This window comes from Girardinichthys multiradiatus, chromosome 3 (genome assembly GCF_021462225.1).
Source record: "Girardinichthys multiradiatus isolate DD_20200921_A chromosome 3, DD_fGirMul_XY1, whole genome shotgun sequence".
Classification (NCBI taxonomy): domain Eukaryota; kingdom Metazoa; phylum Chordata; class Actinopteri; order Cyprinodontiformes; family Goodeidae; genus Girardinichthys; species Girardinichthys multiradiatus.
This window is the reverse complement of record NC_061796.1, coordinates 46,747,633-46,764,469: the sequence shown is the minus strand read 5'-3', so window position 1 is coordinate 46,764,469 and position 16,837 is coordinate 46,747,633. Positions and strand designations below refer to the sequence as shown.

General features: G+C 40.9%; 1 protein-coding gene across 1 annotated transcript; it reads right to left on the bottom strand.

The window, feature by feature from the left end:
- Positions 1-372: 372 nt before the first annotated feature.
- LOC124865914 (lysosomal thioesterase PPT2-like) lies at positions 373-16,124 on the bottom strand. The gene is made up of 8 exons (XM_047361427.1): positions 15,889-16,124; positions 13,172-13,325; positions 4,641-4,736; positions 4,422-4,529; positions 4,258-4,341; positions 2,951-3,035; positions 2,534-2,588; positions 373-1,303 (listed from the first exon to the last, which is right to left on the bottom strand). Exons 1-8 carry the CDS (start codon positions 16,039-16,041, stop codon positions 1,160-1,162), a joined length of 879 nt encoding a protein of 292 aa, XP_047217383.1. The 5' UTR covers positions 16,042-16,124; the 3' UTR covers positions 373-1,159.
- Between the last annotated feature and the right edge of the window lie 713 nt (positions 16,125-16,837).

Here is a 16,837-nt window from a genome sequence, read left to right as displayed (position 1 = left end):
GCAACCACACGTTTCACCACAATTATCTGAAAACAAGACCTGAATGGTATGGTGATATTTTTATTTTTTAATGGCTTTCTTTGACAAATATGTTTACAGCATATGATTTAGCTTTATGATTAAGCACAGGATCAATAACCTCCAGTCCGAGTGTCAGTTTATCCTAGAAAATCAATCATGCTTCACAGACTCACAGTCCTGCTGTTATCTAATCATGTCTAAAGGACAAAAGAGTCATCAGTCAGAAGAGGTCAGGAAGCAATGACAGCTAGATTGTATTATTAAAAAGATTTAACTTTTTATTGCCGTGTAACAATAAACCTTCACAGCCTATATTATGCAAACGTCGATAAAAAGCAGAAACCATGCATCAGAGATTTATCATTGGGATTTATTAAAGTTGTAAAATAAAGGAACAAAAGAAACTGAAGTGTAAAAATCACAATTTTTTGAAGATCTGAAACATTTAAAATATGGTGAAAGCATAGAGAAACAGACCAACGTTGAATATCAATGATCATGTAAATAATACAGGTCCCTTAAAACCCAGATAGAAACAAATCATTTGCATCAGCTGAAGTACCACAAACGTCCACCAGAGGACAGCAGTTCGCTGGTAAACTCCCAAACCGGGTTTTCAGTTATTTCTTTATTACGAATGAAGCTTCTTGAAATTTATGGGGAAATTATGCTCTTAACTTGAAATTGTAAACTCTTGATTTTTGGGGTTTTAATTCTCCCATAGAAACTTTGCCATCGTGTTTTGTTCATGGACAGTGGCTGTTTTAGCCCAGAATAAAGCAAAAACAGAGATGTGAGTTTAACCACTGATGTTAAAAAGTAAGATTACAAGTTTACTCACAAAAATATGGATGCTAAATAAACTAAAATGCTACTTCCCTTTTATATTTTAAACTCTTTAATTTAGGAAGTCTGAAGTGTTTCTTTGAAGAATGCGCGACGGCGCAAGAAGGAAGATAATTTATTTGGTTATAATCTTCAGTTTTACCACTTGATGTCACCTTATTCTCTATGCTGAGCCTTTTGTAATCTCATAATTTCTCTTTTAGTACTAACAGTATTTAAAGCTGATGTGTTTGAAATCATCTTGGGATGAATAGCACCTTCAACCAACATCTTTTTTGAGGCTGACTCGGTTTCATATGAGCCACTTCTCTATGCAGTTGGTGAACACGGTGAAGTTGGAGTGCCAGTGTGTGTGCTCCACTCCGGACTGAACACACACTGACACGTCGCCGCGAGCATCCAGCGTCTTCAGGCCAAACGTGTCGTTCTTGTAAAACTGTCAAAAGCAGAGAAGACAGAAACACATTTCCTAAGCTGTTGATGAGATAAATGTGAAACAACAAGCAGCCTGACAGGCTTTAACAAAATATACCGAAGTGTTTGTTGTGGAGTTGTTGAACTCTACTACATATAGACTCGCTTTAAAAACTGCACTTCTCTCTTTTAAAGGCTTCTGATGCAGGGACATGTTCCATAATAATGGTACTTAATCTCAATGCAGCCTTACCATGACATTTTACTGAATTTTACAGTTTTTAGCTGGTATCTCTGGTTCTGCACTAGATTGGTTTTCTTCTTTTTCTGTTATGGCAAACAATTTGTGGTCGGTTCTGGGTCCATTATTATTTCCTTTTTACATGCTCTTTTTAGCTGGCATCATTGAATGTTTTAATGACATCAGATGATATTTAGCGGTATATTTCTTTTAAGCCTCATCAGCTGGATAGGCTGAACACCCTAGTCCACTGTTTACCTCAGATTAGCGACCGGCTTTACAGCAATTACCTTGTTTGAACTCCAAAAAGACCGAGACCATGATTATAGATCCTCCTGAACTATATCAAAAAATCAATTCAGGCTCTTGCTTCTTTTTGTTCAACTTCTAGGTCCAGCATTGGAAATATTTGTGTAATATTCAACCCTTCTCTGGGCTTTGACCCACATGTAAACGTTCAGTCTTGTTCTTCGTCCAGAGTCTCAGAATGTTCCACGGCACCAAGGCTGTGGACCAGTCTACCTCTACAGCTACGTTTGGTTTACTCTACGGACTCTTAAAATGCGTCCTGTTTAAACAGGCTTTCTGTTCATTGTGTGTAATTTTAGCTTTTTTACCTTTGCACTTCATTTTAATAGTTATTTTAATGGTTTTTGTAGAGCGCTTTGTGATGGTTTTGTCTGTAAAAGGCTCAAAACGAAATTTACTCACTTACTAAACTGACAGGTTTACCACATGATGTTCATTTTTATTAAAATTTTCCAAACGAACAAAGGAAGTCATTCTCTAACGCGGTGCAACACAGACCAACGGAAAGTCTAGTTTTAGCCCCCAGGAACATGACAAAAGTGACCCACCAGCTCATAATCTTCATAAATTTCAGATTCCTACCCTCAGAAGGGGGTATTTTACACTATGATCAGGTTTTCTTATGACAGTGACTGATTTTAGTTGAACGAGATTAAAGAATCATCAACTGGTTGCAGAAAAAAACAACTGTTTGCCACCTACCTCCTGGTTTCTCATTTCCACAACATCTTCCTTGGTATCATAGGACCCGTAGTGGCTGTGCAGAAAAGAGGAACCAAGTATTGCTGGTTAAAATGTTCTGAAACCCCTGGACCTATTTTGGTAGAAACTTATTGTATGAAACAATGCTGTGAGTAACTGTTTCTGTATTTTGTTGTTAAAGCGCTATTGAGGTAAAGGTTATTTTTATGTGTTCATGCAAACACAAAATGTGTCTTCCATCAAGCTTTAACTAACACTTATAATGCTCTCTGAGGCACAAGACATCATTTAAGTAAATTACAACCAAAGTAGGCCATTCCTCCTGGGTAGCCATCATGACAGCTTCCTTTTGTCGGTGAGATGGCATTTACCAGGTAATGAGATATGTATGTAAAACATTTGGGAAGATCTTAAAACCTGGATTGCCATGGAGTGATGACGCCATCATCTGGACCTCCAATCAGCACCATCTTCTTGATCCGAAGGACATTTTCTCTCCAATCTGAGGAAATAGATGTACGGATAAGATGAAAGTTTTGTTTCATATAAAGAGCAAATACCACCAGAGTTAAACAGGTGGTTCGACTGAAATAATCAACCTCTATGTTGATGATGTGTTGATAAAGTGTTACGTTTCCTCAAAATAGAAGATTTCCCTCTTTTAACGACAATAATATTTATATACAAGTTCTCACCCATCTCTCAATAATCCATTAAATGAACAAATGAATAGCTCTTCAAATTAACTTCAATATTCACCTCAGTCCAACTATTCCACCACAGTTTGGAAACGCCAAATTTTTGGGCATCTATGTTTGCACAAGGCTGCATTCCTGTGTCACATATGGGAAATTAAGATGATGGTCCTAATGGCTAAAAGCTATGGTGGCTTAGAGCGTCTAGCATTTTACAGTCACTGTCTGGCTAATAGTAATTAGCCATGATGAACACACAAGAGGCATTCAGCTGCTAAGAAACTGAGGATCAACTGCTACCATCATGGATGTACCAGCAACAGATATGTTTTTTAGATATATGTTCTTGCTTATTTAACTATCATTTTATTATTCATGGTTGTGTGCTTGTGTGTCTGTGCATGTAATCCTTGTTTGGAGGTGTTGTCACCTCCCTGGTTCTTCCTGCCATCTCTTTCCTTCCTCTCCCATGTCATTGCTGTCTCTTTATAATTGTTGGATCCATTCCACTCTGTTGCCTGAGCCAGATGTGGTTAATTGTGGTTTTAATTAGTCCATCCATCATTTTCTGGGGACAACGGGTCCAGGAGTGAAACCCAGACATTTTTCTCACCAGCAGCATTTCCCAGCTCATTCTGGAGGTGTTCCCAGGCCAGACCCAGCAAGTCCTGAGTCTTCTCTGGGGTCTCCTTCCAATGGGATGTGCTCGAACCACCTCAACTAGCTCCTTTTGATGCTGAGTTCATTTTGGCCGCTTGTACCTGGGATCTCGTTCTTTGGGTCATGATCCATAACTCATGACCGCAGGCGAGGGTCAGAATGTAGATGGACCACGGCTTTAATTAAATAAAGTCAATTATACTATAGGGGTTTTATTCCATTCTCCCATTTTTGTTGAGCAAACCTGCGCAGACACTGTAAGGCAGCTAGGTCTACTAGACTGCCAACGTTGTGAGGACAGGATGTGATTAAATAAATAACTAAATAAATAAAGACCAAAGGTGCCATGAAGAAAGCTAGTTTTACTACCTTTAATGAACTTGTGAGGTTTTTCACCATTGACCAGAGGCAGAAAGGTGTTACTCCTCAGGTAGCCTGCTCTATGGTGAGGGTCTGCACAGAGAGAAACCACAGTCTTTGTTTTGTGGTCTGGTTACTGAGAAGGTCACGTAGTGTTTCTGCTCACAGCCCACCGTTCCAGTAGTCACAAATAGAGCATTTCTGCCCCCATTTGTTGTAGCAGAAAACATGAACCGCCTTCTTCGCACAGTCAGGAAACACCCACTTCAGGTAATCTGTGTCTGTGAATAAAGACCATGTCTGTCAGCCTTATCTTCAGTATCCTTTAAACAATAGAAGTTGTGTGAAGAAGAGAAAAGCTGGACAACCAAACGCTGTAGGAAACATCTAACCTCCGTACTGTCCAGCCAGTGGTGATGACAGGGAAATGAACGTGTGCACGTTGTGATTGGGAGACGTGGATAGAACTGCTCGACAGATTAGACCACCTTAAATAATGAAAATGGACAAAATTAGGCAAACGTCAGTTTAGTAGATCATTGGAATCACTACTGTGTTATCAGTCTACCAGGATGAGGTTGATCGACTGGTGTTACAGATTTAACAGCAACAAACAGGAGATGCTGGTCCTACCTCTACACCGTTCAAATCCTCAGGGGGTATCCTGACTCTCTTCATAGAGACTAAACTGTCCCTGATTCTCGCCTTTATTCTGTCCCAAATGGACATTTTTCAGTGACTGATGCCTAACTGAGGATTTTTCGGTAGGCTGTTTGCACAGAAACAGCTCACAGAAAATGTTTTTATATTCTGTTGTGTTACATTTACTGTCGTATTTCATAAGCTTATAATGTTTTATACAGATGTTTGTTGCTAGCTCAAAAATGGATATTTTTGGTCTTAACTATATAGTGTAACTGACTTTTTAGGGGGTTTCAGAAGTGAGGGGTGATTTCAGACAATCCAGTCTTTTAGATATTTGATAGTCAGTTTAGATATATAAAGCAATAAAAGAAGTCTAGCTAGTTTAAATATTAAAATCTAAACCTACAGCAGCAAATTTTATTGTCCAGAAACGGCTGCTGAGATTATCTAATCTACAGCCACAGAGGGCTGTCCAGTTACAGAAAACTGAAAGTGTTCAAGAGGACTTGTTCACTTCATGATAAAAATTGGACCAGTCAGATACTCTCATTGAGTTTAACGCCTTAGCCTCCAAGAATTTTTGAGCAATTATTTAATTTATGGCAGAGGTGGCTAGACAGAGCTTTCACCTGGTTCAGTCAACTCTTCCGGTGTTCTGACTCTACTGCACAGCCACCGGGAGAGAAACAGGAACTGGTTTCTGGGGTAGTTGTTCTGAAACATGGAACCACTGAGTTTCCAAATGTCGGGTAACCAAAATCGTTTAACCTGAACCATACGAAATAGATAGGTATATATTCTTTAAATGAGGTGGTCAGTTCTGGGCCGGACTAATCAGGTGTACTTTGTTCTGAAATCTGAGACCGGGATAACTGGTCTAACTCTAATCCCTCTCTGCTGCTGAATGTGAAGACATCGGATAATATAAATTTCGTAGATTTGTGTTTGTAAATGTTTTGGGGTGTTTTATGTTTAAACATGAGAAAAGACATATTTATCCTGTTTTTACCATAAAATTCATGGTAATCCATGGAAGTTTGGGAAAGGGCATAGTTCCATACATAGACCTGCACATAAACATAAATGCAATATCTCTATGACAAGGCATGATCCGCAACTGTTTTTTTCTCTTTGAGTTGTTTCTATAGAGTATGATTAGTGCATAAATTACACTGGCAAATAAAAGTAATTCACCCTAAACCTAAGAGAGGAACTTTAAAGTTATAGACATATACACTGCTCAAAAAAATAAAGGGAACACTTGAACAACACAATGTAACTCCAAGTAAATCAAATGTCTGTGAAATCAAACTGTCCACTTAGGAAGCAACACTGACTGACAATCAATTTCACATGCTGTTGCTTTGTGGCTGATGTTTTGGTCACTTTTGAATGTTGGTGGTGCTTTCACACTCGTGGTAGCATGAGACAGACTCATGAAACCCACACAAGTGGCTCAGGTAGTGCAGCTCATCCAGGATGGCACATCAATGCCAGCTGTGGCAAGAAGGTTTGCTGTGTCTGTCGGCGTAGTGTCCAGAACCTGGAGGTGCTACCAGGAGACAGGCCAGTACACCAGGAGTCGTGGAGGAGGCCGTAGGAGGGCAACAACCCAGCAGCAGGACCGCCACCTCCGCCTTTGTGCAAGGAGGAACAGGAGGAGTACTGCCAGAGCCCTGCAAAATGACCTCCAGCAGGCCACAAATGTGCATCTGTCTGCACAAACGGTTAGAAACCGACTCCATGAGGATGGTATGAGGGCCTGACATCCACAAATGGGGGTTGTGCTCACAGCCCAACACCGTGCAGGACGCTTGGCATTTGCCAAAGAACACCAGGATTGGTAAACTTGCCACTGGTGCCCTGTGCTCTTCACAGATGAAAGCAGGTTCACACTGAGCACCTGTGACAGACGTGACGGAGTCTGGAGACACCGTGGAGAGCGATCTGCTGCCTGCAACATCCTTCAGCATGACCGGTTTGGCAGTGGGTCAGTAATGGTGTGGGGTGGCATTTCTTTCCATGAGTTTGCCAGAGGTAGCATGACTGCCATTAGGTACCGAGATGAGATCTTCAGACCCCTTGTGAGACCATATGCTGGTGCAGTTGGCCCTGGGTTCCTCCTAATGCAGGACAATGCTAGACCTCATGTGGCTGGAGTGTGTCAGCAGTTCCTGCAAGATGAAGACATTGAAGCTATGGACTGGCCCGCCCGTTCCCCAGACCTGAATCCGATTGAGCACATCTGGAACATCATGACTCGCTCCATCCGCCAACGTCACGTTGCATCACAGACTGTCCAGGAGTTGGTGGATGCTTTAGTCCAGGTCAGGGAGGAGATCCCTCAGGAGACCATCTGCCGTCTCATCAGGAGCATGTCCAGGTGTTGTAGGGAGGTCATACAGACACGTGGAGGTCACACACAATACTGAGCCTCATTTTGACTTGTTTTAAGGACATTACATCAAAGATGGATCAGCCTCTAGTGTGTTTTTCCACTTTAATTTTGTGTGTGACTCCAAATCCAGGCCTCCATTGGTTCATAAATTTGATTTCCATTGATGATTTTTGTGTGATTTTGTTGTCAGCACATTCAACTTTGTACAGAACAAAGTATTCAATGAGAATATTTCATTCATTCAGATCTACGATGTTATTTGAGTGTTCCCTTTATTATTTAAAGGTATGGTAGCCTATTTATTGTCCAAAGAGCCTTTAGAACCAAACTTGCAAAATGGCCCAAGATACCTGCTAATGACCCCCTAGCACTGAGGGAGTTTGCAGACTTTCTCCAAGGTTGTGCAGAGGCTATTTCCCAAGTCAAAGGTCTGGATATCCTCAATGATTGTGAGGAAAATCACAAGCTTCTCAAAAAACTGCCTAATTGGATAACACAGAGATGGAGTCGCATTGTTGTGGAGGAGTTAGACAAACACCAGGAGTATCCCAGCTTTGCTCACTTCACGCAGTTCATTCAAAAGGAAGCTAAAGTTGCATGTAACCCTGTTGCCTCACCGTTCCTCATGAGTGAAAAAACAGAGGAGAGACACATTAAAAGAGCTAAAGCACTTAGCACAATTGTCCAGAAAAAGTCTCCCTTACCTATAGCGGTCATTCCTAAACCTAAACCCCCTTGTTTGTTTTGCAAGGAAGAATCACATGGCATAACCAAGTGTTCCACCTTTGCAGCAAAACCCATTGATCAAAGGAAAGTTTTCATTCGTGAAAATTACCTCTGCTTTGGATGTTTGAGAAAAGGCCATGTATCTAAAGAATGCAAAGGACGTCACTCCTGCAGTGAGTGCGGTCGACGTCACCCTACCTGTCTGCACACATACAGAGCAAAGGAACCAGAAAAAAGGAGAACTGAGGACTTTAGTTCCCCAGCTGAGAGTGCAAACAAGGAAGAGCATAAAGTCATGACCCATCTACTCACAAGAAAGACATCTGCCACATCCAACATCGTACCAGTTTTTGTGTCAGCTGCATCTGAACCAAAGAAAGAAATACTCACATATTTCACCCAGAGTGACTCTTCCTTTATTTTAGGAGATTTAGCGTCCGAGTTGAATGTCGATAATCAACCAGTGCAGTTAAAGCTTAGCACAATGACCTCTGCTGAGACAGTTGTGGCAAGTAAACTTGCTAGCAACCTGCAGGTGCGCAGCTTCAACTCTGACACCCATGTCAAAATAAAGCAAGCCTACTCTCGTGACTTTATCCCAGTTGACAAGTCCCATATTCCAACTAGAGAAACTGCAGTGGCCACACCTGAAAAGTATAGCCAACCAGTTACAGCCACTACAAGATTGTGAAGTGGGGTTGCTAATCGGGTATGACTGTCCATCAGCACTAGCTCCCCTAGAAGTTGTTACAGGACAACTGACCGAGCCCTTTGCACAAAGAACCATACTCGGTTGGAGCATCATTGGGTCTGGCAATCCCCACTTAGACAGAGGGGGAAATCAGAGTTATGTGCACCAAATAATAGTTAAAGAAATGCCCACTCCCTCAGCTGCTGATGTGTTAAAGGTCTTAGAGTTAGACTTCAATGAGAGAAACTATGAAGATAAGTACGTATCTCAGGATGATGTTTATTTTTTACAGCTCCTCAGTGACACAATAAAGCAAAGAGACGATGGACACTACCAGATGCCCCTTCCTTTCAAGGATAATAAGCCACCAGCCCTTGCCAACAATAAGAGGCTAGCTACTGTTCAACAGCAACACCTAAAGAAAAAGCTAAAGGCTGACAAACAGTATCATGAGCATTACAGTGCCTTTATGAGAGACATTATCAGCAGTGGTGATGCAGAACTAGCCCAGCCTGTGACTAATGAGATTGCATGGTACATACCACATCATGGGGTGTACCACCCCAAAAAGCCAACAAAGTTAAGAGTTGTCTTTGATTGTTCTGCCAAGTTTCTCGGTGTCTCACTGAACGATACTCTTCTCACAGGACCTGATATGATTAACTCATTGGTGGGAGTGCTCTGTTGTTTCAGAAGGGAGAATGTGGCTATCACCTGTGACATCAAAAGAATGTTCCATCAGTTCTTCGTTTGCCCCGAGATGCGTAACTACTCACGATTTCTATGGTGGCCGGATGGACAATTAGACACAGAGCCCAAAGAGTACAGGATGGCTGTACATTTGTTTGGTGCTGGATCTTCTCCTGGATGTGCTAATTTTGGCCTTAAGTACTTAGCCCAACAGCACAGATCTGACTCAGACTTTGTGGAAAGGAGCTTTTACGTAGATGATGGGCTGATAAGTGTCCCATCAGTCAAAGAGGCTCAAGAGCTCATCACTGAAACACAAGCCCTTTGCAAACGTGGAGGTTTACGTCTGCACAAGTTCAATTCTAACCAAAGTGATGCTTTGTCTCATCTTGCACCCTCAGAAAGAGCCACTCAACCTCAAACCTGATACTATATATGAAGGTCATGTGCTTGGATTCCAGTGGTCAATCAAAAATGACACTTTCAATTTCAATGTAAACACAAAGAACCAGCCTCCTACTCGTCGGGGCATACTATCAGTGATTTCATCCTTGTATGACCCACTAGGGTTTGTAGCTCCTTTCACTTTAAGTGGCAAAAGTATAGTACAGGAGCTCTGCCGTAGAGGGACTGGATGGGATGATCCCATCCCTGACAATCTGTGCTCAAGGTGGGAGGACTGGAAAAATGGTTTGGAAAAGCTCAAATCAGTTGTCGTACCCAGATGTTACCATCCACCAGAACTAAAGAACATTGTTAAAGTGGAACTGCATCACTTCTCTGATGCCAGTAACATTGGCTACGGGGCATGCTCCTACATTAGGTTCAAAAGTAATGACAAAAAATTACACTGTAGTCTGGTTATGGCTAAAGCTAGAGTCGCACCTACCAAAGTTACAAGCATCCCACGACTGGAACTATCAGTTGCAGTCATCTCCGCTAAAATGAGTGTCATGCTAAAATCAAAACTTGAGATGAACATTGATGAGAAGTTCTTTTGGACAGACTCCCAGGTAGTCTTGGCATATATCAACAATGAAGCACAAAGATTCCACGTCTTTGTTGCAAATCGTGTACAGCTGATTAGGGAAACAACAGATACCAAACAGTGGCACTACATTGACACAGCTCAGAATCCGGCGGACCATGCCTCTAGAGGCCTTCGTGCATCAGAGATCATGACAACGTGCTGGTTGTCTGGCCCAAAGTTTCTTTGGGAACAAGAGATTTCCTATTCAGCTACCCCATCAGCTGAGCTGCTGGTAGGAGATCCAGAAGTTAAATCAGTCAAAATCTTGACAACTCAAACAAGCGAACAAGACATCATCCTCAGTCGATTCGAAAGGTTTTCTAGCTGGTCAATGCTCCTTAAAGTGGTTGCAAGAATAAAAAGACTGACAAAGAAAACCAAATATGGCAATGTTGTAACAGCGGATGAACGCAAAGGAGCTGCTGACATAGTACTAAAACTCCTGCAGCAGCAAGCCTTTCCTCAAGAGCTGATAGTGTTGAAGGCAAAGGGTAGCCTCCCAAGCTCCAGTTCCCTCTTTCAACTGGATCCCATTGTGGATCAGGGACTTCTTCGGGTTGGTGGAAGACTAAAAAAATCAACACTCTGCCATGTATTTAAACACCCTATTATTCTCCCAAAGGACCATCACATCACAATGCTGATCTTGTCTCACTTTCATTCAAAGATTTGCCATCAAGGCAGAAGCCAGATGCTCATGGAAATCAGAGCAAATGGGTTTTGGGTGATTGGTGGGAGCAAGGACGTCGCAAAGCTAATAGGCAGATGCATGCAGTGTCGAAAACTTCGGCGGCCTACAGAAGAACAACGCATGGCTGAGCTACCAAAGGAACGAGTTGAAGTCTCAGATCCTTTCATTTACTGTGGGATGGACTGTTTTGGGCCATTCATAATAAAGCAAGGCCGCAAAGAGCAAAAAAGGTATGGACTCCTCTTTACTTGCCTCTCTTCACGCGCAGTCCACATTGAAATGTTAGAGAACCTCTCCACAGACTCTTTCATCAACGCCCTCAGATGCTTTATCAGCTTAAGAGGAGCTATCTGTAAGGTGTTCTGTGATCAAGGTACAAATTTCATCAGGGCTAAAAATGAGCTGAAGGAGGCTCTCAAAGAATGTGACACAAATGCCCTGGAGGCGTTTTTTGCAGATAAGCAGTGTGAATTCGTATTTAATGCCCCGTCTGCTAGCCATGCTGAAGGGGTTTGGGAACGACAGATTCGAACCATTCGCAACATTCTCAACACCACCATTGCTCAATCACAAGGCAGGCTAGACGATGCTTCTCTGAGAACACTGTTTTATGAAGCGATGTCTATAATCAACAGCCGACCACTAAGCATTGTTGGAATTAATTACCCTAAATCACCTCATCTTAATGAAATCAAAAGTTGCACTGCCTCCCCCTGGAAAGTTTGTGAAGGAGGACTTGTATGCAAGAAAGAGATGGCGCAGAGTGCAATATCTAGCTGAACAATTTTGGAGTAGGTGGAAAGTGGAGTACCTTCTAAACATATCTACAAGACAAAAATGGCACCTGCCCTGTCGGAATCTCGAGATCAATGACATTGTCATCGTAAAGGATGAAATGCTTCCCAGAAGTCATTGGCAGCTGGGTCGAGTTGTTGAAGCGCCACAAGAAGATTATGGTTTGGTGCGCAGAGTTAAGCTTCAAGTTGGTGATCGAACTCTAACAAAGAGGCAGGGTACAACACACAAACCTCACATAATTGAGCGACCTGTTCAAAAACGTGTAGTTCTTTTAGAAAGTAACTAACTGACATTGTTTATTACTCTCACATCGGATGTTCTATTCCTGAAAATTAATGTGTGACGTTAACTGCATTTGGTTTGTTCGCTACTTCAAAAATCGTGCATGAATCGGTGTTAACGAGTTCTCATCAAGCACGATTTGGTGGGAGTGTAAATGCCCATTCTATGTTTATAAGCTGATTCTATGTTGTTACCAGTAATGTCCAGCAGAGGATGCTGTAGCCTAGTTCGTAACGAGCTGTGACTTCAAAAAACCGGAAAGGAAGAAGGTAAAAAAGTTTTGCTAGTCTCCTGTCAGTCAGTACTTGAGGCTGAATTATCCTGCAGACTAGAGGAAGAGGAGGATGTGCTTCATCTTTGTGACTACTGCACCCGTCGAAGCTCTCCGTGTGTTTTTGGTTCTGAGGGATTGCTACAAAATCAGAAATAATGACTTCCCAGTGTCAATGGAACAGATCCCTGCATACTACATAAAGAGGGAGGAGGGAATGAAACACTAGACAGAAAATGCATATTAAATAGTGGGATATTGTGACCCATAAAACTATTAATCCTAAGTGTTTGATCTGAAAACAACACTTGAATCGAGCACTTTTGAAGCAAGTTGCTTAACTCAGTCCATGTGAGCAACTGAAATCAATGGCTGAGGAGGTAGAAAGGTGTTATCGCTTTGACTTTCTGAGGAACAAATACTTTGTAGCCTTGAGTTTGGCATTCTTTGGGCTTCATTGTTCAGTCAAACCTGAAGTGAACGAAAAATTTGAATTTTAGCATCTAATCCAGTCATTCATCCATTGATTGTCTATACTCGTTTATTCTAAGCAGAATCGGTGGGTTGAATGGGGGGCAAACATGATTTCATAGGTAATCTAATGAAAATGCTAAAAACCTAAATGGTTTTTGTCAGCTTTTAGCTCATACCATGTGTAGGCTACTTGTTCTGCACTTTGATACACTTTTGTGTTTGATCACCTTGTGAGAAACATAGAAGATGGACTCCCTCAGGAAACCTTTTCATGGTGTCCTCGATGGCTTTCCTGAAGTCTTGGACCTGCACCCACAATGGCTTCAGACTGCATTTGTAGTTGTACAGACTAATGATAGGCACCTCAGTACCTGGATGCACCTGGATGCAAATCAGTAAAAGAAAATGAATGAATTATAGAAATACGCCCTTTTGATCAAAAATATATGGGTTAGTAAAACTATAACTACAGATGAATCTGGCAGCTCTTTAGCCGAGTGTTATCAACCAACCATCTGGTGTTTTTCAGCTGCTCTCCCTAAAAAAAAATAAAAGCAATGTGAGGAATTGAAAATCACAGAGGAATAGAAATCAGGGGCCCAAATTCCCCTGCTGATTTTCGCCTAATCTAAAATCTAAAGTTGAGCTTTAAAACGGTGCACTGTTTTTATTTCATGAAGTTTACAAACTGAACTTGATTGCATCGTTCTGTGGCATCTATCTGGGCTTCTTTAGGATTTCTATGCGATTTTGTGGAATCATAAACAGTTCTTATTAATAAAAATCAGCTTATATAGTCTGAAACATCCTCTTTGGTACCATGCATTAAAAACTTTAAGGACGTTTTTAAACATATCGTATTTTTTTTATTCTCTATTTAAAAACCATGCTGAACCCTGAACTCAGTTTAATGAGATAATTTTTACACATACAACTTGGTTTTTAGTTCAGATTTCAGAGGCTCTGTGGGGCAAAGCACCCCAACAGAGCAATGAAACCAAAAGAATGAAGATGAATTGATAAAAAGATATTTTACAGAGCAGATAATCACAACAGCAAAGCCAATTATAATTCATTTATTTTATGTGTCCAAACACATAAAATGAATAAATTACAACACAGTCCTTCAGCTGGTTGCTGGGGGAACGAACCTCGATCCTCAATATTGAGTTTTCTTTCCTGTAATCTGAAAGCAACACATAGCTGCTTTATTTTAGTCAAACTCTCAGGGCTGGTTAAGGTTTTCTCTCACAACTTCAGGTTCTACAACCTTTAAATATAAAACAATTACCTGTTACTGTCATGGACATGTTTAGCTGATGCTTTAAAAACACAGATCAACAACCTCAAGTGATGAACCCAGATTCCCTGGTGTTCATTTCCCGTTGGTTGTTCCCTATTTCTGCCAAAACTTTGAGGAAGATTTGAGTACACTTGAAATGTTCCAGTTCGGTCATGGTTTAAATCCTATCTCACCAGCTGGAGATCGGTTTATTGCTCTTCTGTAAACCCTCTTTGGGGTCCCCCAGGGCTCCGTACTGGGTCCTTTGCTGTTTGTTTTGCGTGTCTTGTGTTTGTCTTTAGGAGGCAGGACATTCCTTTTCACAGTTTTGCTGACAACATTCAGGTCTCTCTGCTGGGCAGAGAGTTAAGCAGCTGTAATCCATGACACTAACCCAGGACCACCTTAAGGAAATCAAGGGCAGGGTGAAAGTGAACTTTCTGAACATCAGTGAATATAAGAGGGAGGTCATTTGGTTTGGGAATCTTGATCTTCTCCTTAGATCAATGTTTTGGTTCCCTGGTTCTTCATAGTTCCTCTTCTGTGAGGATTTTGGGTGTTGTTCTGAATGACTCTCTGACGTTAGACAGAAAGATTACTGATGTTATGAAATCCAGATTTTTCCAACCAACACTCATTGCTAGTCTTATCTTCATTCAAAGGATCTGGATAAGATTATTCTTGCTTTTAACACCTCTCATCTGGACTTTTGTAATGCAGTCTTACTTATGTGATCTCCCCAGCAAACACAACCCCATAGTTGTGAAACAGCTTAAATCTACTTATTGGCACACTTTAGTCAAGTAGTTTTTATTTTTTATTTTTTATTACATGGTTATTTTGTTGTGTTTTATGTATTTTTTTAATCTGTATTTCTGTTTGTCTGGGTAAGTTGATAATTATAATGGTCAATTTTATTATTGTGCTATGTGCTATAAAAATACAGTAGTTATTGATAAATTGGAGAACAAATATCTCTAAAATCAAACTAACCATTTACCAATCACCTAAAGTTATATCATATAACTGACCTGAGCCTAAAGATGCATCATCCTTCAGCTCATCATCTTCTGTATGCAAAGATTTTGTCTGGGAATTACTTTGTTGTAGCTAAAATCTGGTTTCACCTTCGGGATTTTTTATTTTATTTAAAGGAAAATAAATTGTGTTGTGAAAATCTGCCTGTAACAGAAACCCAAAGATCTCATTTGAATTAGATTATTTGTAAAGCTGAATGTTAAAGATGCTGCACTATGCTATCCCTTTAAAGCATGAACAAATGCAACATAAACGGTCCAGGTTCGGAAATAAATATGATTGAAATAGAAACCAAAGTCCAACCAAAAGCTTTGGAAGACCTCCAGAAACCCTGGAAAATTGTGGATCAAGACCAATTTCAAAGATTGGAAGAAAGTCTGGCTGCTTGGAAAGAAGACATTGAAAAAAAATGAAGTGAGATCAAGACTTAAAATGAACGAAAGAAAAATGAGATAAATGTATATAAATATAAAAGCTGCAATGAAGTGTGCAATTCATAACATACTTTTTACAGATAAATATATCAGCTATAGCAAACTGTAACCTTGTCAGTAATTAAGGTTAAAAGGTTTTTGTGGGCTACTCTGAACTTCAATCCATTCTGAAGGACCTGAGGAGTCCCACCTTCTTAATGAACATGGAGAGATTCTCAAACTGTTCGGGTCCGTCGAAAATGCCGTGAACGATGATGACAGGTTTGTATCCGTCCGTGCAGCCCACAGCCAGCAGCAGCATCAGCACCGCCGGGGGGCCCCGGCTGGTTCGCGAAGCCCGCATCTCCACCCAGTTACAGGTCGCTGTTTGAGGTTCCACAGGAGGAGATGATCTTCTGAGGGACTGACTGACAACACGGAGGTTCCCTCCAGTTTTAGATGGTGGGTGGATGTTGGTTCTGCCACATCCGTCTTCTGCAGTTATTTCATAAGAAATCCAACCCACGCTGCAACGCTACAACGAAACTCTTTAACATTGCGTGATTCTGAGCTACCTGAGACTATCACCAATATTATTTATAAATGAGGATGATAAATAGCCCTATGCATGGAAAAGGACAGAAGAGCTGCAAATGATTGGGTTACATGCTTGTTTTTATGTCTATGATTCAAAATCAGGTAAAGGTTCATTGAAGTGAATCATTTTCACTTTTAGTGAAGCAGCTGGTTCTGTCCCAAAACAAGAACCAGCAGCAAGTTACATTTTGTCCATGTAGAGGTTAGAAATTAATGACTTCAGGCTTTAAGTGATACGAAATAATAAAATATAACATGCAGATTACAATACGAATTGTGGATTTAAACCTAAACTAATTTCTTGACAGATTATGAAAAGAATGATGTACCAAATACAACTTATTACAAGGACTTTATGATGGGACTGTTTATTGACTTTCAAAAATCCTAATGGGCTGTAATTCAGTGTATGAGCGCTTTGTTTTTGATTGTTTATTGAATGAGTTCAGTTTAAGAGCTCCGAGGTTTAAAGAAGTGAACAGCGAACATGAATTGGTTCCGTTTTAATTTGTTAATGTGTTGTTCCTCATGTGGCCACAGGGGGCAGTAAACGCTGCTGGTTG

Excerpts from the sequence above, each read along its gene's own strand:
- LOC124865914 (XM_047361427.1), bottom strand. The coding sequence starts at position 16,041 with ATGCGGGCTTCGCGAACCAGCCGGGGCCCCCCGGCGGTGCTGATGCTG. Across the intron at positions 4,737-13,171 it reads TCTTCTATGTTTCTCACAAG|GTGGTCTAATCTGTCGAGCA; the intron begins GTGATCAAACAC and ends TCATTATTTAAG. Across the intron at positions 4,530-4,640 it reads ACTGGCTGGACAGTACGGAG|ACACAGATTACCTGAAGTGG; the intron begins GTTAGATGTTTC and ends CTTTATTCACAG.